The sequence below is a fragment of the Gracilinanus agilis genome, chromosome 4 (assembly GCF_016433145.1).
Source record: "Gracilinanus agilis isolate LMUSP501 chromosome 4, AgileGrace, whole genome shotgun sequence".
In the NCBI taxonomy this organism is placed as follows: domain Eukaryota; kingdom Metazoa; phylum Chordata; class Mammalia; order Didelphimorphia; family Didelphidae; genus Gracilinanus; species Gracilinanus agilis.
Window position 1 is genome coordinate 171702035 of NC_058133.1, and position 23819 is coordinate 171725853.

General features: G+C 42.4%; 1 protein-coding gene across 2 annotated transcripts in view; it reads left to right on the plus strand.

The window, feature by feature from the left end:
- ACACA (acetyl-CoA carboxylase alpha) overlaps positions 1 to 21329 on the plus strand; it is a 246389-nt gene extending 225060 nt beyond the window's left edge. For both annotated transcript variants that reach the window (XM_044673681.1, XM_044673680.1), the window contains 4 exons: positions 10124 to 10278; positions 11333 to 11503; positions 19966 to 20102; positions 20575 to 21329. In XM_044673681.1, the coding sequence (XP_044529616.1) occupies positions 10124 to 10278; positions 11333 to 11503; positions 19966 to 20102; positions 20575 to 20698 (587 nt within the window). In that variant the 3' untranslated portion in view covers positions 20699 to 21329. The remainder of the gene's footprint in view (positions 1 to 10123; positions 10279 to 11332; positions 11504 to 19965; positions 20103 to 20574) is intronic.
- The last annotated feature ends 2490 nt before the right edge of the window (positions 21330 to 23819 follow it).

Below are 23819 nucleotides of genomic sequence, written 5' to 3' on the forward strand. Positions count from 1 at the left end.
AACTCACTCTCTCTCTCTCTCTCTCTCTCTCTCTCTCTCTCTCTCTCTCTCTCTCTCTCTCTCTCTCTCTCTCTCTCTCTCCCTCTCCCTGACTCCTTCCCTCTTTCTCTCATCTTTCAGAAATAGGCTGTCACCCAGGGTTGTTGGGGTTTCCCACTTCTTGCTTTCTTTTCCAAACAGGATAATTACTCCTGACCAACTCTCTACACTTTAATTAAAGGGGCTGCAGTATCACAAGAGCCAGTACCTTTACCACAACATGTAGGGAGGGCTCTGAAAGCTTTGGCACTGATAAGCATCTCTCTTAGATGGCTCATAATAGCTCCCAGCACTGGGCGATCATTGCTGTTGTTTTGCCACTAATTCTGTACAAAGGCAGCAACAAGATTGCAGGACACAGTGAATTGCATAATTTTTTGTATTTTTTTTTTTGTGTGTGTGTGCTGGTTTTCTTTCTGGCCAATTTAAAATTTGTCAAAGTCGGTCTTCTTCTGGATCACTGCCCTTTGATATTTCGCGCACTCCATTTGCCACAAACAAGCCGCAGGGCCGCAGTTCATGCTGACTCCAGCAGAAGCAGAGAGGGCTCCATTTATCTTACACTGCCTGCTGAATTCTTACTCATTAACTGGAGGTTCACTGCCTCTTTTTAACCCCCGAATGGCTGTTATCTCTCTAGAGCAACTGAATGGTGGGAAGAGAGAGCATTTGCTCTCAGACATGCATTTGAAGTGGAGGGGCCAGACTAGCTAATGCTGTGGAGACAGGGATATAGTCTCTTCTCCAGGAAAGAGACACTCTTTGCCCCAACCTTGACCCAGCAGCTTTCAGATTAAGGGGAAAAAATAGAGAAGAGATTCTCAAGTGCTTGCTAGTTAACAATTTGATACCTATTACTTTATTATAATTTCCTATCAGGCAGACTAGGTGGCACAGTAGAGTATTAGATGTGAAGTCAGGAAGACATGAGTTCAACTTCTGTTTCAGACACTTATTAGCTGGGTGACCTTGGCCAAGTCACTTAACTCTTGTGACTTCAATTTCTTCATCTGTAAAATGAGGATAATAATAGTACCTACTTCATAGGGTTGTTGTGAGGACCAAATGAAATAACATGTGTTTGTAAACTTTAAAAGTGCTACATAAATGCAGTTATTTTGATGATGATGATGATTTTCCACTATTGATGAAGAAAACTATGCTTATTTAGTCTTGATTAAATTGGAAGCCTCATTCACAGACAGAAAATACAATTTTCCTCCTGATGCCTGTCAAGCTTATCATAAGGTTGAGTTTCTAAAACAAGGAAGCTGGACTTGGCCATAACCACTGGGCTGCCTTGGTTAAACTCTTGGAGCTTTCATTTCTTGACCTGCCTACCATATATAAGAATCAAATAAAATAATGCGTGTGTAACCACTTGGAAAACAATCGGGCCCTAACCAAGAGTAAGGGGCTATTGTTAGTCTTATTTTTATTCTCATTTATATGTAAGGATAGAGTGAGGCCAAAGTAGGTCATTGAGTGTGAAGTACAGAATCCTGTGCTGGGACATGGAGCCTACCCTCAAGGATCAGAGGGTTAGAGAGTGAGAGCTGGTAGAGATCTCAGAAGTCAGCAGCAGCCAGGACATGGGGCATAAAGGGGATGTGACCTTGCCCGAGGTCATGCTGTTAAAAATTGAACCCAGAGCCCTGTCCGTTGTACCTTGGCACCTCAAGGATTTTACAGTCTCTTGGGAATATAAAACATACATTGGGAAAGGAAAATAAAAACCCACAAATGTAGGAAGCTCTGGTATAGCCTGAAGGCTGCTGAATCTAAGTGACATTGGGGTGGGGTTGGGGGAAGTTCCAGGCTCCTTTTCTTGTCCCTTAGAAAACTGAAACCACTTTTCCAGAGCTGATAAAGATTGATAAAGAAAAAAGGTTAAGGTTATGCCCTTCTTTACAGCAGGAACTAATTTAAAAACCTTGAATAATGATTCTGCCCCTCACAGATTCTCACCTCCAGTTGCTATTCAGCTGACTATTGGGCCCAATATAACTTCAACGAGAATTATTTTCCTTTAAGAGTTTGAAGTTAATTTTAATGGGAAAATTCTTTTTGTTTTGAAAAGGTGGGAGGAGTGGCATTAGAGATGGCTATTGTCCTATGTGTCTTATCTCTTCATTGTCAGGTGATTTCATAGCCATAGCCTGTGTACTGTAACATGTTCCTAGCTTTCTGTGTAGTGGCTTTATTGATGTTAACCAATCAGATCATGTATATAAATAAGTGCATCCCGATTGGCTGAATTTAGAAAACCTCCCTAAGGGGATGAATAATAATTTACTTTGGAAATCCAACTTCATATGCCTGTTAGAATTTTAATTTAAAAGCAAGAACTCCTTTTGGCTTGGGGAGGAAGGCTGTCGAGAGTTTTTGGTTTGTCAGATTTTAACGACTTCTTCTGGAATTAAAAACAATTATTTAACCAGAGAATGAAGTGAGCCAAAATGTTAGTGCTTCTCATTACTGATATTATTTTTGCCTCATACTATCAGACAAGGTATTAGTGCAGGACCAGATACAGCTTAAGCAAATATAGGTTTGGTTGTGTTGCTGGGGAAATGGGCCCTAGTCTCTCAGGGGTATCTGTTTTCCAGGAAGGCTGTATTTTGATGTGGTCTGTGACGCTTTGATTGGTTCTTATGAACCCTTTAACAAAATAAGAAGAATTAAAAGCCCTGCTGTAGTCAAAGTCTCCCCTATCCAGTTGCTGTGACTATAGGCTTTTTATATCTAATGGTCTCTTGAGAACACTTCTCTTTTGCATATTAATTATCCTCTTGTGTTCAGGAGGGAAAGTGACAAATCAGTTAAAAACAACAACAAAATGGCATCAGACAGATTAGGAAAGATCTTGGTTCCTCCCCCTCCCCTTCCTTCTTTCCAGTATAAGAGCTCATTGGGACTGGGAAACTGTTCATTGGGATCTCCCTCTGTGCTTAATAAATGATTGTTGATTGATTGCCAAGATCCATTGCTCACTCACCTCTGCAATGGCTCCATTCCCAGGCAGCTGGGTTCCTGCCTACATGAACTGTGCCCCTGGAACATCCAGCCCCACCATGGGCTAGGCACTAGACCTTGACTTCTAGTGCCTCATTGTATCACTAATACGACATCCTCTGGCCTCCACCCTGATGGAGCTATCATTCTCTCAAATACTTCCAAAAGCCTTTTAGCTCTTAGTCTGTCAAAAGTATTTTCGGGGATGAGTATTTTGATATCCGCAAATTCAAGTTCGATCTTTTTTCTTACAAAAACAAAAAACCCCAATTATTTTTCATAATCAAATTCAGAATCCCCCAGGGAACACTATAAGAGTTTACTTTCCACTCTGGAAGAGCCCTGAGGAAAGAACTTTTTTTATTTTCTAGAGTGGTTTTCCTGGCAGACATGATCCAGAGATCTGAGAGGTAGGTTTTTGTTTTTTTGTGTTTGCAAGGCAACAAGCATTTTGAGTTGATTTTTGAGCTGAGTCAGGATAAAGGGAACAAGTCGACTTAGATAGAAAAGAAATGATTGCATTGTCCCTTGGGAAGTATGGTTAGTGAGGAAGAAATTCCCTAGCTTCTCATCTGACTTCTTCCCATTGCTCCTGCTGCTGACAGGACTATTGATACAACTTGGAGGCTTCTAATCCTTGATGTCCAGAGCTCCCTTCCCTGGGCATTCCTTTGATTCCATGTCTCTCTTTTTGGAACTATAATTAATCAACATTGCCATTGTCACCCAAAAGGGCATGTCAGTTTGTGCTTCTAGGGCTTTCCTTCACATAACTCTCTAAACCATAGTATATCACTCTAGCCACCACTCCCCTATTTATGTTGTCTCGTATTTCAACCCTTTTTTGCTCTCCTTACTCTTTGGCTTTCAGAAAATCTTCCCTTAACTCCTGTTCAGTATTTTTTTTTTAATTTATTTTTTAAACCCTTAACTTCTATGTATTGGCTCATAGGTGGAAGAGTAGTAAAGGGTGGGAAATGGGGGTCAAGTGACTTGCCCAGGGTCACACAGCTGGGAAGTGCCTGAGGCCAGATTTGAACCTAGGACCTCCTGTCTCTAGGCCTGACTCTCAAAGCTACCCAGCTGCCCCCTCCTGTTCAGTATTAAAGAAAATATATTCTATAGTTTATCTTACATATATACATAAGAAACAAAAACAGATTAGGCTTTATATGTTTGTTGAACCCCCTAAAAGTATTAAAATCCCAGGCTGAGAGTCTCCTGACCCATTAGAATGTAAGCTCTTTGAGGACAGGAATTATCTTGCTTTTCTTTTTATACTGCCCCTAGTCCATAGCACAGTGACTGTAGTAAGAACTTAATCAACACTATCCATCCATTCGACTATGTATGCTGATGTCTGGGCCCAAGGACCACCACCCTTTTCTCTTCTTGATTTTTATAGCTTGTTCCCCACATGGCAGTGTGGAAGGCAGTGCCAGCACCAGGTTTTGTTGCAGATAAGGGTAGGAAAGGACACCCAACTTTTTTCAGTTTTTCAGCCTTCACCTTTGTCAGTAGCAGCTAAGATACTATATCAGTGGCGGGGAACCTTTTAGAGACTGAATGCAGGCCCCCCCCCCCCAGACCTAGTGCTGTGCCCCCCTCCCACACACACACACAGTGGAGGGAGGAGGGGCAGAAGGGCAGGTGAACTGAGGAATGTCGTCAACGAGTGTAGAGGGGGAGGGGAATGGACCAAGCACTCAGTTCTCCTCCAGCTCTGCTGCCTGTGAGCCACCCACCTTACCCCAGTGTGCTCCCATTGGCTGCTGGGTGGAGGGGGAGGGATGTCATCAGGTACAGTGGAGAGGGGGAGAGGAAGAGCTCTGCAGGAGTTCCTCTGCCTTTCTAGTAAGGAATTAGGGGGGTGGGGGTGGGGGTGGAAGGTGGCTCAGTACCCATAGGGAGTGCTCTATGTGCCATGTTTGATGCCCATGCCATAGGTTCACCATCACTGTACTATATTCCCTCAATTTGGAAATTTACTGCAATCAGAGTAGAAGTAGGTAGTGTTTTCTAGAGAGAAGGGAAAGGCATTTTAATGGGATTCTTTATAAAATCATCAGGGCTTGCTTTATCCCCAGAAGTGGTGGTCCATGATTCTTTAGTACCATGTTCCCTATCATTGCTTTAATTAAAAAAAAAAAAAAACTAGTTCTCTCTGAGTATTTTGGAAGTTCTTATCACGGGACATTTCCAACACCCCTCTCTCCTTACTCATCTTCCACTCACTGAGATTCTGGTGTGGATTGCCTCATTTTGGGGGAGGAATAGCTAGTAAGAATTTTGAATGGTCCAGTCCACAATTTTGAGATATAGTGGGAGGGGCCAAGACGTGATGAGACAAGAATAGAATAGTACTTGCCTTCAGGCAGCTTATGTTTTACTAGGGAGAAATGACACATGCCTAGACTAGTTGATCCAAAATAATTTCAGAAAGAAGAGGGCACATATTACCTGGGTGCCAGGAAAGATCTTGCATGAGAAGTGGTGCCAGAGTTCAGCCTTGAGCTAGGACATCCCAAAGGAGTCTATGAGAGGAAGGGGGGAAGTTGTATTCCTCTCATGGAGGGTGACCTATGCAAAGGTATGCCGAGGTCAGGGACTAGCAAGGAACCCAATTGGGCTAGAACGGGATTTGGAACAATATGGGCCAAACTGGCATGGACAAGGCAAGCCTTTTAACGGTTTTGGAAATGTGAGGAAAGGCTCATGTGTCTTTTGGTTTTATTCTCATTAGCAAGCTTTCATGTTTGTTAAAAACAACCGAATAGATGAGCAGTGAGAAACCAGCACCTGCTGGCTAAGGCCTCCATTTTACTTGGAGCCATTGACTTAAATATCTCTTGAAAGGATTCTCAGATTCACTGTGAAAAATTTACATGTAAAGATACATTTATGTTTATTCAAGTGTGCCCCATTTTGAAGAAAAATCATACAGGAATATCTGAATTTATAAAACATTTCTATTGGGGAATATTATTCCCATTATATAAGTTATTTGTTTTACCAAAGGATTTACAGGATTCCTTTAAATAGCTCACCTGGCACATTAAAAATATTTAATTTATACGTAGTTATTGAAGAACACAGAAATTGTGTAGAACAAGACCAACCTTTGTTTATCTAGAAAAAAGTTCTTTTTTCTCTTCCACCATGCTGACTATATAGAAATCTTTTAAAATAGGGATTTACCCCAAAAACCTCACAAAGTATAAATTTCAGTACTTAGTAACTTTAATTTCAATACTTAAAAGTTAATTTTTTCCTCATCTGACTTGGATTTTAAAATTAGGCATGGGTATTATACTTGTACAGTCTGCCAAAATCAGAACCTTTTGCAAAATGCTTTCCTTCTTTGACAACAATAAGTCCATACCTTCATGCGGAATAGAACACCCAGTCCAGGGAGGTAACATTATTTCTCTGAGGTCACACAGTGACTGGTAGGCCTTTGAGGGTCTTGTGTCCTGGTGTTGTGTGCCATGGTGAATTGAGTGACTATGCATAGTGTCAATATTTCTTCTCAGTTTGGCATTGATTCAGATCTGCTCCTCTGGGTTAGGCTTCTGTTGCAGGAATCAAACAATTAACCTCATCCAGAAAGGATGTAATGAGGATGAAACAGAAGAGGATAGAGGGATAAACGGAGCATTGCTATAACCCCATACTCTAGAGACACCTAGAGTTGGTGGAATGTGAACATTTGTTCAACTTATGCTTTGTGTCCCACTTTTTGCATTTTCTTTTAAATACAAAACCAGTTTGTATGAGTGGGAGAATTTAGAGAGTTGGGGGAGAGGAAAGATAATGCAGAGATTTTTGTTCTTTTTCTTCTTATCTTTCTCATCAACCTTTGGGAGCAGGATTCTAGAAGAGAAAGACTTTTCTCTCCATTGAGTGTTCTTTTGACACTCCCCACACTTACTATCCCCAATACACACACAAAACTTGCTTTCCTAAAAACCCTGAGGCTCCCAGATCTGGCTAGAAAAGAAAGAAAACCATTCTAAGATATTTAATTGTGCAGGGGGCTTACGAGATTGATCGAGGGCTTAGCTTTTTACAATAGCCCAGTGAATAAGAAATGCTTCTGACAAACGATCAATGATAGGATAATCACTCTTTATCCCCCTCCTCATTCTTACCTTCTTTCTTTCAGGAGAACAGGGTTCAGAAGTCAAAAATCTTTATAGACGCTGCTTTTAAATTAAGCAGAAAATGGACATTGACATATTTGTTAATCTCCCCTAAATCATTATGGGGGCTGGCTGCTTTACTGGTACAAGGAGAGAGTGGCACATAGTCTAAACTACAGGAGTATCCTGATATAAGAGCAACCTTTTATTTTTTGAAAGTAAAATTTATTATTTTTCAAAACCTTTTTCTTTAAAAAGCACATAAATGAATCCTCATCTTTCTTACATGTGCTTTTTGTAGATTTCTTTTATTCTATCTAGCCTTCCCATTTTCACTTCAGTATTTTGATTGAGATAGGCCATGAAGCCCTGGTCAACAAGGCATTATAGCTGATTGAGGGGATGTGTAATCCTACTGGAAAATACCTTTGGTCTTCTGGTCTGATAAAATTATATGAAATTCCAACATTATTCATCTTTGTTTTGTAAAACCACAATAATGTGCTGGCAAAACCTGATTAACCAAGGAGCTAATCTATCTCTGAAAAAGCCTTAACTTCTGCTCACTTTGCAGCTTGACTAATCCACCCATGGATGCCTCTTGGACACTTTCTATGTGGGCAGGGTTTATAACCTCCCCCTTTTCCATTGAGAAGAGCAAGACACCCTCAAAATCCCACCTCTGCTATAGCCTGCCATCTCTACAGCAGGGCCTTGGACCCCTTAGCCAAGGGGTCTCTTTAGAAAGCATTGTCACTTAATGGAAAAGGGCCCTTACAGGGGAAGGAATATAAGGAGTTATGAGCACCTTGTGTGGTTATCAAGGGAAGACATAACAAGGAAGACACTCCCTAGAAGGCCTGTGACCTCCTCTTCCCCATTCCCAACCTCTTGGGAGCAGAAACAGATTGTTTTTAGGGCCTGCCTAATGAATGGGGGCCTGGCTTATAGATTGGAGATTGTTTGGGAGCTTTTGTCTCAACGTCAGATGAAACCTTGGAAATTGGCCTCTTGGTTGATTTGGCTTCTTTTAGTTTCACGTTTTTGTTTTATAAAATCAAAATGAAACTCTTTTGAGGACCTATTCTGTTAGAGTACAAGTAAACTAGCAGGACAAACTTTGGCTTCTGGTGCCTCCTTTGATTTTGGTAATGATAGCTGTTGCAGAAGGATTTTAAATTAGAAGGTCACATCTCAAAAAATTTGAATGAAGAATAGATGTCTCAAATTTTCCCTAAATGGGTCGAGTTCAAATCTTCCAAAATGAATGGACTTCTCTAAGGCTATTATAGAATTTAAGTAAATTCAATGCATTGTCTGCTCAGGCTCAGAATGACAGCAGAAGACCTTGAATGTTCTCATGCAGGGCAAGAAAGAATTTTTAGTCCTAAGTTTTCTTCATCATAGTTTAAAATGCTCATTGATTTTAATGTAAGAAAACTGAATTCGGATAACAAAAACCTCTCAGAAAAACCAAACCATGTCCTACAAATCCATCTCTGTTCTGCTAACATTTGTTTATTCATAATCCTGGCTCGCTTAGCAGCCCAAGGCTGTTCATGGAGTATGATTCATAGTAGCATAAACAACAAGGACTGTCTTCAGACAGGCCTGCTTGAAATAGACTTTTCTCTCACGAATCCCATCACCTGTGGGCATGTATTTATTTGTCAGCTTTGGTGACAAAGTACCTCAGGTCTTCCCTGATGCTGGAAGCTGTCACCTATTGCTCCTTCAGTCGAACTCGACCTTCCACACTAGGCAAGTGGCTAAATTTTCAGTATTGATCGTAGGCCCCATTCTGAGATTAATTAAGATGAAAAGCACAAACTATCAACACCTCTACTGGGATAGCATTGATTTTTGAAGTGGTTTTCCTCTTTATAGGAGATTCCCCAACCCCTCCCACCCCATACTGTTGCATCACTGCCCCTTTTATTTACAGAGCTCAGGTCCCTGGAGGAGTTGTTAAGCTATCAGGTATGGGTAGAGTGTGTTCTCCTTTTTTTTTTCTTGGGCCGGTAGCGAGAATGACTATCATGCTCATCAAAAGTTGACCTAGTGAATAGCTTGTAGGGGGGGAACCCTAGTAGCTAATATACCCTGAACTGCCACCAGCCATGTTAATCTGGCTCTCATTTTATTGAGTTGTGTTACTTTGAGGTCATAAGTTTCCATATATGATTAGTGCTTATTGTAGTAAAGTACCTACAAGTTTAAGAGAGTCATTCAGACCAGAATAAAATGTGGTGGCTGATTGGGGCAGGGCATAAGGGGAAATAATTGGATGGCCTCAGCTAAAAAAAATTAGGCCACTTTCTCATTCTTCCAAAATATATTTCCACTACTCTTGTGGACAACACAGAGCCACTCTGTTTCCTTGAGTTCAGGAAGTACAGGTCTTTGTATTCTATGTCTCTTCCTCAGCCCCAGAATGCAAGGTCCTCGATGGCAGGTACTTGTTCATTTTTGTCTTTGTATCCTCAGTGATTAGCACAGTGGGCTGTAGATAGTATTGTGACAAAGAACAAGGAAAGGTAAAGTTTCCAGTGGTGGCATAGCTCAACCAAGAACCAATTGTAGGCCCAACCTAGAGTAGAGCTTGTTCTACAAAGCCCTGCCTAATTGGACACAGTGGTAAAAGGAAGAATTACAGTTTTAAGTGATTTCTGGAGGATAAGAATATGTTGTTTCAGATATTATGATCCAAAAATGATAGCTTTGTTCCTGTGTCCCCTTTAAATAGGGTTTCAGCTATTTGACTTGAAGAATATGCTCCCTCTGGCATTGTAAAAAGAAATGTAAATTCTTCCAAACAAATTTGTAGGTCAGATTCTGAGCCCAGGTAAAGGAAGAATGCCTTTGGTTTAATGCAGAGAGATTCCTCATCATCATGGAGTGTGATGGGCAGGCTTCTCTAATTGCAGGCACCCCAGAGCTAAGCCCAGCTGAGCGGAAGGAGTTGGAGAGCAAACTGAAGGAACGGGAGGAATTCCTCATTCCCATTTACCACCAGGTAGCTGTGCAGTTTGCTGACTTGCATGACACACCAGGCCGGATGCAGGAGAAGGGTGTCATTAATGTAAGTATGATGACCGCCTTTCAGCTGACTGTCAGAAACCCATGGATGTGGGTGTCATACAGGTGGCCTACCTGCTCACTACATAACAGAAAAGTAGAGCAAGAACAGTGCACTGTCTGCAGAGAGGCTCTCAGATTGTATGGATTATGCAGATCTCAGATTCTTTAGTGTGGTTCTCCCCTCTACACTGATGACCTTCTTAAAAGCAATTTACAATTTATGAATTAACTCCCTATTTTAAAAAAGATGGGAAATTAAGTCATTTCTGCCAACAATAGGGCTGGTAGAGCTAATGAGGATGGTTATATTAATAGCCAATCTTTATATAATGAGTGCTTGAAGGTCTGCAGAGTGCCTTTTAAATATTATTTCATTTGATCCTCATAACAACCCGCAAGGAAGATGCAATTATTATCCTCTTTTGAAGATGAGGAAACTAAGACAAAGAGGTTAAGTGACTTGCCCAGGGTCACATAGCTAGGAAGTTTCTGAGGCTGAATTTAAACTCAGATCTTCCTAACTCTAGGATCCTGCACTCTATTCACTGCTACCTCAGCCTTTCATGCTATAGGATTCCTCTGGGTTTAGGGCTTTAGGAAAGCAGCCTTTAATTCAGATCCAATCTGCATACAAGGCAGTTTAGCCATGTCTACTCAAAACCAGTTACTCACTGTTTGTTTCTCTGCCTTGTACAGTAGGCTCTTAGCTGGAAAGTCTCGGCCATATGTCCATCAAGTGTTTGATTGGTTCATTCTTTGGTGCTCAGAGGGTTATAGTTTTTGCTCTGTTTTGGGGTTTATATTGATGACATAAAGTAGGAGTCGGGGTGGAGAGTAGATTTTTCTTGAGTTCCTGGTAGACTGTCAGCTATTTTCTCTCTCTGCAGTGGTAACAGATTTTGCTTTTCCTTCCCTGGATGTTTACTGGATAACAGTTGACCACCACCTCATGGCTTATGAGTGTCCTCCTGCCTTACCTGTGATAGGATAACGGCCTAACCTATGGCACCAGGCCAGCTTGAGGACTGGAATGACATCTGTCTTATCTCAAATAGGACATTCTAGATTGGAAAACATCTCGTACCTTCTTCTACTGGCGCCTCAGGCGGCTGCTGTTGGAGGACTTGGTGAAGAAGAAGATCCACACTGCCAACCCAGAGCTGACAGATGGGCAGATCCAAGCCATGCTGAGGCGCTGGTTTGTGGAAGTGGAGGGAACAGTGAAGGTGAGAAGCCACCCCAGCTGCAAGAGGGACAGGTTTGAGAAGGGACCAGTCTTGGGGCCTACCCTTGAATTCTGCCCTCTCCTTCCACTTGAGGATGGGCAATAGGAATCCTTTTTCTGTAGCTTCCCCAGATTTGTCTTTAGGAACTGGTGACAGGGAAACCAGGGCCTTCTAGAGCAAGGAATAGCTTGTGGACTCCTTCTGTTTGTTGCCTGCATAACTGAAGGAAATGCTAAATTTCAGTTAGAGGCTAAGGAAAATAAAGAGGGAACTGTTTTCACATCTCAGCTTACAGACCCCCTGAATCCTATCCCTTGGGGTCCATGGTCCCCAGATTAAAAATCCTTGCTCTAGAGAGAGTGATATGGCTTCAAAACTTCCTCTTACTCATGACTAGAACTAAAAACAACATTTTCATGTTGGAAGCTGTTACAAAGTCTATCCCCTTATCAAGGAATATGTGAACTGGGTGTCGGTTTATTGAGACCCCAAAGAAAACATTTTATTAAGAGAATATCTAATTAGAAGCAAGTCTCTTTCATTATGAAAAGCTTTCTGTATGCTCATTGACTTAGCTCCAGAAGAGTTCTAATTTCTAGACAGGTCTAGCAAATAAGGTATTAGCCCTTATCTTTTGCTCTGATGCCCCTCCTTTTCTTGGGCAAGTAGAGGATTGAGATTGACAGACATATGGTACCTATGGACATATCCTGTTCCATAAAGCTGGTTCTTCTGGTAGGGGAATGTATGTGTAGCTACCATTTATATTGCATTTTGTTTACAAAGCACTTTCAATTTGTTACACCTTTTTTTATTATTAGTGACACTGTCCATCAGTAGAGTACCTGAAGTCCACTGACACATTTTCAAGATGAAACATTGAGGTGTTCTGAAGAGGAGGGGTAGTTTAGAGCTTCTTCTTTAGCCATTAATTAAGGGTACTAGTTTGTTTTAAAATAATTATGCTGCAATTAGAGAAAAGCCAATGGGCATAAATATTCCCAGGGGACAGCTGGGTGGCTCAGTGGATTGAGAGTCAGGTCCAGAGACAGGAAGTCCTAGGTTCAAATCTGGCCTCAGACACTTCCTAGCTGTGTGACCCTGGGCAAGTCACTTAACCCCTATTGCCTAGCCCTTACCACTCTTCTGCCTTAGAACCAATACAGCAGTATTGACTCCAAGATGGAAGGTAAGGGGTTAAACACACAAACAAATAAATAGATAGATATTCCCAGTATGCTGATGGGGAAGCTTGGCATTATATGACTCCCAGTTTAAGTTGTGGTCACCATGATTGAATACAATTGTTTCATGTCTGCTGGCAGCTTCTACTGCAAGTTGGCATTGAAAGCCAGACAAGTGTAAAATCAAGGTGGTTCTTGAATTAAGAATGGCCAGCTAGGTAAATGGAGTGTGTGCTTGTTGCCAGGAAAGACCCCTCCCCCCCTTGCCTTCCTACTGCATTAGTCACTAATGGAAGCACATGGCTTCACTAGGCACTAGAAGTGAGCAGAGAAGAGTGCTCATATGCTCCCTAGAACTCTCTCCTCTAGAGGGTTGACAATCTGAAGAGAGGTCATTTTCATCTCTCTTAGCAGTGATTACAAGAAATCTTGCTATTTGTTCCCAGCTGCTTGTATTGAAGTAAAATTAGAGAACACCACTGGCCCCCTAGGTTGTCAATGGACAACTTCAAGGTCCCAAGGGTGTGGAAGCCAGCATAGCTAAAGCATGAAGGCCCTTTGGGAGAGGAGATGGTGGAATTGAAGCTATTTTGTGTTACTTCCACCTTCCCTTATTATCATCTCCATCTGCTGAGACACTGAAATAATCTAAAGCTCTCCGTCTATGGGTTTGAGCCAGAACTTAAGTTGAATCTGTACAAAGGAAGGAAGAAGGTTCTCAGAGAAGGGCAGGGAGCAGGCAGAAGGAGCCCTGAGTAAGGACCACACACTGAGCAATATCAGTGTGAATGATCAGAACCACCTTCTGTACCCTGCCACCTCAGCAAAAGGCAAGTCTTTGTAGTTCACTTTTAAGGATGGAATGAAATCTTCAGTGTCCTTTTGAAGACACATTTTGGGAATTTTTCTTAGGAAGAATATGAGAAAGTGGCAAGAAATTCTAAATCCCCATATGTTTGGAAATGGCTTTGAGTAATTTTTCCTAAACCTTGAATGATACAAAGTCCTTTTAAAAAAGTCTTGTCCTTTAAACAGTGGTTGGAAAAGTCTCCTGCTTCAGCAGGCATTAGACAAGTAGCAGATGCTTAGAACAGGGCTGAGAAGGCAAGCAGTGGGGACTGACAGGCCAACACCTTGGGAAGCACTCTTCCTACCCTGCCTGCTCCATGCTGGCGTGGGACCCCCACCCCTCCCACTCACCCAGTCTGCCTTTGTTTAGTGAAAAACAGTTTGAAAATGCTCAAATGGAAGTTTAAATTTCATTTTACTCTGAGGAGTGAGTTGCAAGGAGTTATGGTATGATTTGACTGTCTTGGTGCTGGTTTATTATTGTTAGCTACTCTCTTTCCTTATGACTTGCAGTGAGGTGCTGCCATTCCTAATTATTGAAAACCCATTTTGGAAATGGATAATAATAGATCCATTATCTCCTTGGATTTCCAGCAGTAGAACAGCTGGTGGTATTTATTTCCATTTCTCATAAAGGTTAGGTGATTTGCCCTAGGACACATGACAGTTGGGCCTAGGACTAGCTCTTCTTTCTACTTCATGCTTCCACACCAGAGTTATGAGCAAAATGAATCTATCAAAATATTCTGGAATAAGACCATCCACTTCCTTTTCAGCTTATTCCAACTCCTACCTGGAAAGCAAAAGGAAGTGGATGGTTCTTGGGGTGGCTCAAGTTTTGGACTATCATGTTGCTGCCCATAGGAACTAAATGGAGGTGTGGGGGTGAAGGAAGGAAGAAAAGATGAGGGAGAGAGCCCCAACTAGCTGCAGAAAATGGTAAGAATCATGTTCAGTTAAGTTGGCAGGGAAGGAGAGACTCACCAGTCCCACTCCCACACTTTTCTGCTGCTGGGTTCCAAAACTTGCTTCCATATTTGCAGAGAAACTAGCTGCGTGATTTGAGGTGAATAGTTTCACCTTTCCAAACCTCAGTTTAGTTATAATGTAAGGAAGGGGGTTGGGCTAGATGGCCCCAAGACCCCCCTTCTGTGATTCTAACTCTCACTCTCTTGAGAATTGAATTGCCAGCTGCTTCATGTTTTGTTGTTACTGGCATAGTTAGGTAGTACCCTAGACTTGGGCAGTGTCTTAGCCAGGAGTGCTTATCAGCTGTCCTATTTAAGTAATACTTGCCACGAAACTTTCCAAATAGTTCATTTAGATTTAATAAGATATACTAATGACTAAAACAATTAGTGAGGTTGAATAGTGTTCTAAAAGATACTTATCTGTTATTGCACTAGGAGACAGCTACAGATAAATATCTGTTCAGCATTTGTAGGCCCACTAGTGGGATTATTTTTAATAATTCATTGGTATTTCATTAAAAGTGGTAAAAAAATTTTTTTTAGATTGTTTTAAAGATAAAGAAAGGCAAGTAGATCTCAGTTCCAAGGCCCTGTATTATGGGGCCTGATCACACTTCCATGGAGCTAGTGACTGTCTTTATTCCTGCTGTTCTCCATCCCTTGTAACTGCTTTTGGTCATATGACATTGACTTGCCTTTAAAAAGCATTGAGTATAATTCTCAAGTGTCAGACCTGGAAGAGTCCAACACCCTAATTTTACAGAAGAGGAAACTGAGACCCAGAGATGAAATGGCACCCACAGGTGCATGTTAATAGAACTGAAATCAAATCCCAAGTATTCTGACTCCCAAGCTCATTGCTGTGTCACACCACCTTGCTAGCCTGCAGGTGGGATCCGAACTGGCTTACACCCACCCACCCCACCCCCCTCAGCAAGCAGCCCATTCAGTAGCCCATTCAATTGAATCTGATATCTGGTATCACAGACCAAAGAAAGAAGAGATTTCTGCCAGATGTTTGCAGTTCGAGGCTGTGCTTGGCTCTACTTAGTGGATATTTAGCTTTCTGTCTCCATGTGACTGGAAAATCGTTGTTCATCGCAAGCTCAGCCTGCGTCTTTCTTCAACCAGAGTATGTGATCACTTTCTGGTCATAAGACTGTTGCTTCATTGGTCAGGATTTGAAGTTAGATTTTGTCAGTGTGGCAATGAAGAGCCAACCAACCATCCTTAGTGATACCTCCTTTTTTTTAAAGCATGATGCCAATGTTTTATAAAAGGGATAACCTTAGAGGAACAACTCAATGTATATTAGAGTCCTATTTCTGAGTTTGTTTTTGTTTATTTTTGTCTTTTGTTTTTTAAATGTCTAAATTAAACACAACACTCTGAGGTTGCAAAAGGGGAAGAACGAACAGTTTTCTCTAGAGGGCTGCAAGCTTTCCAAGGTAGTGCCTGAGCATCTTTAGAAGCAGGCATCTCGTTAGCTAATACATTACACCAATCAAGAAGAGTTATCTTAAGCCACAATTAATCTGTTCCCTGGCATATGTTGATAGGAAAGCATCATGCTGTTACTTAATTAAAAGCAAACGGATTAAAAATGATTAATAAGAGTATTAAATATTCTCCTAGAGTAAAAGCTTTGGGATTCTTGGGTAAACCTAGCTCTTCTCAGGTCTGAAACCCAAAAAGCATTTACTGATTTTTTTCCTCCCATGAAATCTTTATAAGTATTTGGCTTTGTATGCAGGGGACATGCACTGGAATCCCAGAGCAGTGGGGCAAAAAAAAAAAAAAAAAAAAAGTCTGCATTACTGATGATGGAAATTGTGAAAGTTGAAGTGACAGTATGTGGGTAGGATATCAGAAGTTGTATTCATGGATTGAGAGACAGCTTGGGAAATGATGTTATATTAGCTTTTAAGAAAAAGTTGAGTAGAAAAGACTGATTGAATTAACAGACATTTATTAGGACTTTTTGCATGCAGAATATTCTTATATTTCCTCATAGATGTGAAGGAAGAGATAAAATTTCAGTAAGACAGTCCTGGCCCTCAGGTAATTTTATAGTCCAGTGGGAATAAGCGCACATGTACACACAAACACAGTTTTTGTACATAGAAAGTACATTGTTAGAGAGCTGGAAAATAAGGTGTTCTATAAGGTTCCAAGAGCAAGATCATTATCTACCAGGAGGATCAGAGAAAAATCCATGGAGGTAGTGGTCTTTGAATTAGTCTTTATACAGTAGGAAGAGATTCAATAAGGGAAGGTGGAGGAGGGAGGGCATCTTAGATAGGAAACAATATGAGCTTGGAGATTTAAGGTGAAGTAGTTTTTTAAGGGCTGAAGAACTATACTTCTTGTGGGTGGGTGGGGATGGTTTTACTCTCATATTTGGATTCCCAGCATAGTGCCTGGCAAATAGATACTTAGTAAATGTTTGTTGATTAATTGAGAAGAGTCATAGAAGGCTGAAAATGTAGCTGGGAGCCAATATGTAGAGGTGGCCTTGAGCAATAGGCAAAAACATTTGAATTTTACTTTGGAGACAATAGCAAACCACTGAAGATTTTTGAACAGAGAAATGAGGAGACTCCATTTGTGCTAGAGAAAGAGTCACTAGAGACAGTGAGGTAGAAAGCATTGGGCTGGAAGTCAGGACACCTTTATTCCCCTCACACATCCCCCCATCCTGGCCTGCACAGCAGGGAAAGAGAATAACTCTCACTCCTTCCCTACTAGGGTTCCATGAAACTCCAGTGAGAGAATACATCTTCACATATTTTGAAAACCTTGAAGTAATTCAACCACTACCAGGCCAAATCATTTCACCTATCTGAGCCTCAGGTTCCCCATGTGTAAAATGAGGACAGTATGATGCTACCTTGTGCTCTACCTGCCTCGGAGCCTTTGTGAGGACTGAACAAGTTACTGTCTGTGTCTGTAAACTGTTCTGTAACCACAAAGCCCCAGGAGTTATATAAGTGTAAGCTATAATGATATTACTATTGTTGGAAGGGGAGAGGAGCCAGAGAGTTTTAATTTAGTTCTGTCCTGAAATGTTAGAAATGGCATCCAGATTTTTTTTTTTTTTTTTTTGACAGTGGAGCCAGGAAGACGTGCATTCAAGTCCTGCCCCTGATACAGATTGGCTTTGTGACTGTGGGCAAGTCACTTAACCTTTCAGGGCTCTAGGAACTCTCTTTTTTAAACCTTTACTTTCTGTCTTAGTGACAACTCTAAGACAGGCAAAGGGCTTGGGAAACAGGGTTAAGTGACTTGCCCAGGATCACACAGCTAGGAAGTGTTTGTGGCCAGTTTTAAGCCCAGGTCCTCCTGACTGGAGCTCTATCCACTGAGCCACCTTGCTGCCCCTTTTCTAGGAGCTTTCTAAGATGATAAGTGGCAGAAAAATGTATCTGCATTGGTACAGGAAGATGCCTCATCACAGAATTCCCTAAATCAATGAAGTCACTAATACCTGTCCTTATTGCTGTGCTAAAAATGTCAAGTATTTTCACACGTTATATTACTCACACCTATATATAAATATGTGTGCGTATATATATCGATATAGACATAAATATAGATATGTATTCTCATACTATTCCTGAAAGGTAAGGCAGTTTTTTAGCACCATTTTTCAAAACTGATTAAGAGACTCCTAAAATCATAGTCATCAGTAGACCTGGTTTCTCTTTCCATCACAAGACTACACTGCTTTAATGATCAGGCAATTTAGACAATTTCAAGGGATGGAGAGAGGTGTGTGTGTGTGTGTGTGTGTGTGTGTGTGTGTGTGTGTGTGTGTGTGTGTGTGTGTGTGTGTGTTTAAGTTCTCTTAATGATTTTTTTTTTGATTGGAGGAAACTGACACTTGGAGTTGAAATGACAGCACTGATTTCAGAGTCTCCCATGCTGTGTGTAAAATGTTGGCTTATGGACCTGCAGAATACCCACAATTTCAGGGCCTGCCTGAGATGGGATGGTGACACCTTTGGAATGTTTTAGAAATGTGAAAGAGTTAGTAGGGCCTGTAATTTAAACACACACATATACATTCTCTCTGTTTCTGTCTCTCCTTCTCTCCCCCCACCCCTTCCCACCACCACCATTGGAGATGGGAGTGAGGGCTAGATAATGGGCAGTTTATTTTAAGAAAAGACTAATAAATGGGCTCATCGTTTTTAGCAACTTTTCTCTCTCTGGTCATGGAATGCTTATGCCAGTGAAGTTGCCATTGGCTATAGAGTAGGAGCCATGACCTGGTGGTGTTAGGTGACTTAATAAGCAGGTATCTCCCAGCCCTGTCTCTAGCCTCAAAGCCACTAAGATTCCCTAAATGCACTCACCTATTAAATTATAGTGCTAAGCTCATTGTCATTCTGACTTTGACTTCGTTAGTGATAACCGAGAAGGATAGCGCACCTTTAAATGACGAGCTTTGTGTTTAATTACCCAAACAAAATGACATAAATATGAATGAGCCCTAATGGTGGTACTTGGTTTTCCGGAAACCATTAACAAAACGATTCCTAAATGGTTTGTAAAGAAAATGAGAGGAGAAGAGAGCAAGAAGGCTATTAGGCTTCTAACACACTCCTGAATTATTATGTAGTCAACTACCTAGCAAATATCCAGCTAAATGATCTTGCAAAGAAAAAAGAGCGAGGGTGAAGTGGCTCATTGAGATGTTCATGGTTGGAGGTGACTTGACCTCTTTGGATACTCTCATTGATACTAAAATGGGGGTTACATGTCTGACCTGGTGGTGAGCTCCACACTAAAGGCTGGACTTACACCATGGGGACAGTAACACGAACTCCCCAGGCGGGATGCAAAGAGAATCAGCCAGCCGAAAGGTCAGCTTGCTGCTGCTGCTGCTGCTGTGAGGCCCTTCCCTCCACCTTAGCTGTAGCCATGCTGCCCTTAGGACTGGCATTTGGATGAGCAGCTGTCCATTTGTCAACAAGTACAACCAAGACTTAAGAGAAAAGCCCCATGGTTTAGAAATTTTTTTTTCCCTGTTCTGTTCTGTTGTTTTCGTGTGGGTGTGGGTGTGGTGGGTGTCTTTTTTTCTTTTGCTTTGCCATTTTTCTCTTGCCAGAGTCACTGCTATAATAAGTGTGTGGGCATGGATGATCTCAGTGGGCAACTCTAATCAGAGCTTTGGATGTGTATCACTTGTGTTTACTAGAAGAAATGAAGGAAGAGTGGGTAAATCATCTTTTGACTTGAGCTAATTGTTTATTACCTCCTGCATCTGTGAGGGAATCTCCTACATCTTTGGTGTAATATTTTATATCCACTTGTAGGTAATTGCTAATTAAGCTTCAGGAATGGTAGCAGGGGAATAGGCCCATTGTGATGGTGCCATTAGTCAGTATGAGTTCAGCAGCGCCCTGGGCCTGGCTGAAAACCTGCTTCCTGACAACCAGCCGTCTCTTTGCAGGCCTATGTCTGGGACAACAACAAGGACCTGGTAGAGTGGCTGGAGAAGCAGCTGACAGAAGAAGATGGTGTCCGCTCGGTGGTTGATGAAAACATCAAGTACATTTCAAGAGATTACATCCTCAAGCAGATCCGAAGGTAAAGCCACAGCGAAACCTGTCCCCAGCCGGTGTAAAATGTTGGCTAACATGGACTGAGGAGTTGTTAAAGAGGCACAGCAACAGTCAGACTGAAAAAAGGGGGAAATCATGGCTTTGTCATTCCCCCTAAATAGTAAAATACACAGAGTTGTGTGGTGACTCTTGGGCCAGTTTGTAGGAGTACAACAGTGTAGTTATCACCCTTTAAGTGCTCTGGTCTCATTCCCTGTTTGACTGCCTTTGCTTCAGTTATTAGGGACAGTTTACAGGTCACAGGTCTCCACATTTACCTTTTGGGGCGAGAGAATTGCCTCTTCCATCTGCTGGGATGGTTGCTTTATAGTTAGTCTTTTCCTGAAACTCTCCTTTGAAGAAGTGGGGGTTGATTTCCCAGCCTGCTAAAGGCTGTTAAGAAGCCCTGTCCTCCCCTCTCATCATTCTCTTCTCTCCTTCCTTCCTTCTTACTCTAGCTTGGTGCAGGCCAACCCCGAAGTTGCCATGGATTCCATCGTCCATATGACCCAGCACATCTCACCCACTCAGCGGGCAGAAGTGGTTCGGATTCTCTCCACAATGGACTCTCCTTCAACGTAGGAAAGGCTTCCTGCCCTGCCCTGCCCCTGTCTCTATACAGTAGAAAGGGCCAGAGCTGCCTTTTGTGACTCAACTATGACCACTGCCTTGAGCACAGAGAACAGCCGCAGCACTGGAATGGAAGGGGCTTTTTCTCTCCCCTTGGACCTTGTCTGGTTACATGGGACATGCTGGGGAAAACCCGTGGTTACCTACAGCATTTATTTAACACAGATAGGAATGCCACCCTCTCCAGCCACATGAGATGTGAGAAGACAATGAAGGGTATGAATTCATACCGTGAGGTCTTACTGAAATGAAGACAAAGTGACCATTCCCTCACTGACCCAAAACCAGCCCTCCCCCACTCCTCATTTTCTGGCAGAGTTCAAGGCAGTCAGAGGCCCAGCTTCCCCCCTCCTCCAGCTCTATGAGCCTGTTCCCTCAGCTAGCAGTAGAGGGCTGGGGAGGGTGTGAGGCCAATGGTGCAAGCAGCAAGCTTTGGGAAAAGAAGAAAGCCCTTTCCCAGAAGATCTCAACCCATTTGTCCCGCAGGCCCTGGAATTGGGGGGGAGTGTCATCCCCAGCTAAAGGGCACCAAGACACTTGTTTAACAAGTAATCAGTGGAGCTCAAAAACTAAATGTGTTCTTTGGGGACTTGTAGGCAGTAGTGATCAAGAAAATGGAGCAGTGGGTATCCTTAAAGTATGTAGAGGGTCTGGAACCAGATCCTTTCCGAACAAATGGGTGGAAAAGCAGCTGAGCCAAGATTCTGACTCATTTCTCTGCCCTATCTTGCCTTTGGGAACAACAGTGCCAGCACAGTGTGGGGCTCTGGGCTCCTGCCAGGGGACTACGTGGGCTGCTTAAGCATTGTTATAGCCAGAGGGAAACCCTACAGTGGAAGTGCCATTTATTGGATTTAACATGCCTGCTCTTTGCTGTCTCTAAATGCAAACTCTAGTTGCTTAGCTGTAGAGGAGGGGCTAAATCTACTATTAAGTCTGGAGTTTTGATAGTTGCATCAGTGCCTAGACAGTGACACTGTCCTGTTCCCAGTGTTGTGATAAGCTCTTCTGGCAATAGGTGTTCACCACCACTTCCTTCATCCTTGACTGTAGTCACAATACCTGACTTGATCTTCTCCAGTATCCCTCTGCCATCAAGGTTGGAAAGAGGTGACTCCCCAGCCCGTGAGGCTCCCCCTGTCCAGTGAAGCGCCTGCTCCCTTAGCTGTGCCCTGGTCATTGGGATGACCCCGACCCCAGCGCTGGCAAGGTTGTCCAGTGAAACTGAGACCCACGCGCCCTTAATTAATGGCATCTACAACTCAGTTACGGTGCTGTAGGGGCATACTGAGGCGTGGAGGGAGTGTTTTTATTTATTTTCCACAAGTAGTTAAGAACTTAATTCTTCGTCCTCATGTGCTTCAATGAAATAGCGCCATTTGGCCAGTTTTAACATAGCTCAGGTGTTGGGAGCTTGGAAGCAGGGCAGCAGCTGCTTTTTTCTTGAGAGTTAATTGCACCTGGCACTGTTTACAACAAACAAGGAAAGCCCTAAGACATCATTTTGCCATGCAGTTTCTACAGAAAGCTGCAGTTTTGAGCCTTAACCCTATAGTTGACAAACAGAAAGCTCCAGCCTTCCCTGGAAATTCAGCCTGCAGAATGGCTGGCAATTTGAGTTTGTTCCTCCCATTCTGAATCACAGGCTCACTCTTTTATGCCCAAATGAATCAAATAGGATGAACTCTGATAATGGATCTGTTACCTGGGCTGTAAAGGGAAGATTATCCAAGCTGAGAGACTTGAGACATCCAGTGCAACACCCAGAAAGGTGAGAATAAAGGCTGGAGGCCCCCAGAGTTAGCAGATGTGTCCTGCCAAGAGTTGCTTTTTTAGTCTTTGGGTTTTGACCAGGTAGGGAAGAAATACAGTTTACAGTTACCACTACATTTTTCTGCAGTAACTATGCTTCCTTCTGCCTACAGACAGTGTTAAAAGCCACATCAGTCTCCACAGCTCTCTTAGACAGCAGAATTGTCTTAGTGATAATGCAAAGTACTCCTGTAAAGTAGACCTCTTTGTACATAAGCCCCCAACTATTGGCCCATTTTAAATAGAAGTTTCAAGTAGAAAGAAAACTTTGTTCAAAGGAAGGTACGAATGCCTGCCTCCTTGAGCTCCCCTCTCCAGGCATAGCCCTCCGTAAGACCTTTCATAGGGACAATACCCTGAAAGTGTCTCAGCCCATGAAAAGTCAGATATACCCACTTGTGCCACAAAGATGCAAGTTTATTGAGGCAAGAAGAGTAGAAATGATGTATTGACCAAACCTTGCTTGAACTGAGATTGTCATATTATCTTTTCATTCTGTTCACAAAGCAACATTTACGTGTCTCAGCTAAGGAGTCTGTGGATGAAGAGGTGGATCAGGGGCTTCAGGCAGATGCTCCTTCTCCTTCCCCACCCCCATGGTGATGGCATAAACCTCCCCTTTTCTAGCTCAGTACTGGCTTTTACTTTATCCCAATCCCATTCTCAAGTCCTCACTTTTCTCTGTTCCATTTTCAGCCGGTGAGAGAGAGAAGGGCGTCAGGAAGAGCTAGCACTTGGGAGTTCCTTTAGAGGCTCCACACCTCCGTAAGCACTTGGTCACCCTCGTTCATGTGGAGACACCGCAGGCCTGTACTGAGCACCTACTCCGTGCAGGGGCTACGGTGGTTAGTAAGACACAGAATGAAATAACTTGATTTTTTTTTTTTAAGTGTCCTTGACCAGCCTGAGATGTTATCACTACACACAGGTTTCCCTCACTCTTTGCTTGAAGGAGATTGCCTTTTTCAGTCTGAAATCAATTTCTAATGAGTTGAATAAGTATCAACCTTCCCCAAAAAGGAGGTCCCACTCTTCTCCCCAAGGTATGATTTGACTTGGCCCTGCCCTGGGGAGGACGAGGTAACATCTAAATGGGTCAGCTCACAGTGCAGCTGCTGGGGTGGCTGTTAGACCAGACAATAGATAGAGAAGAGATTCATTTCACTATGTGTCCTTCATTATCACATCTACTAAGAATTTGAATATACAATCCCATGTGTACACTAAAAAAAAAAAAAAAGAAAAAGAAAACCTACTTGAA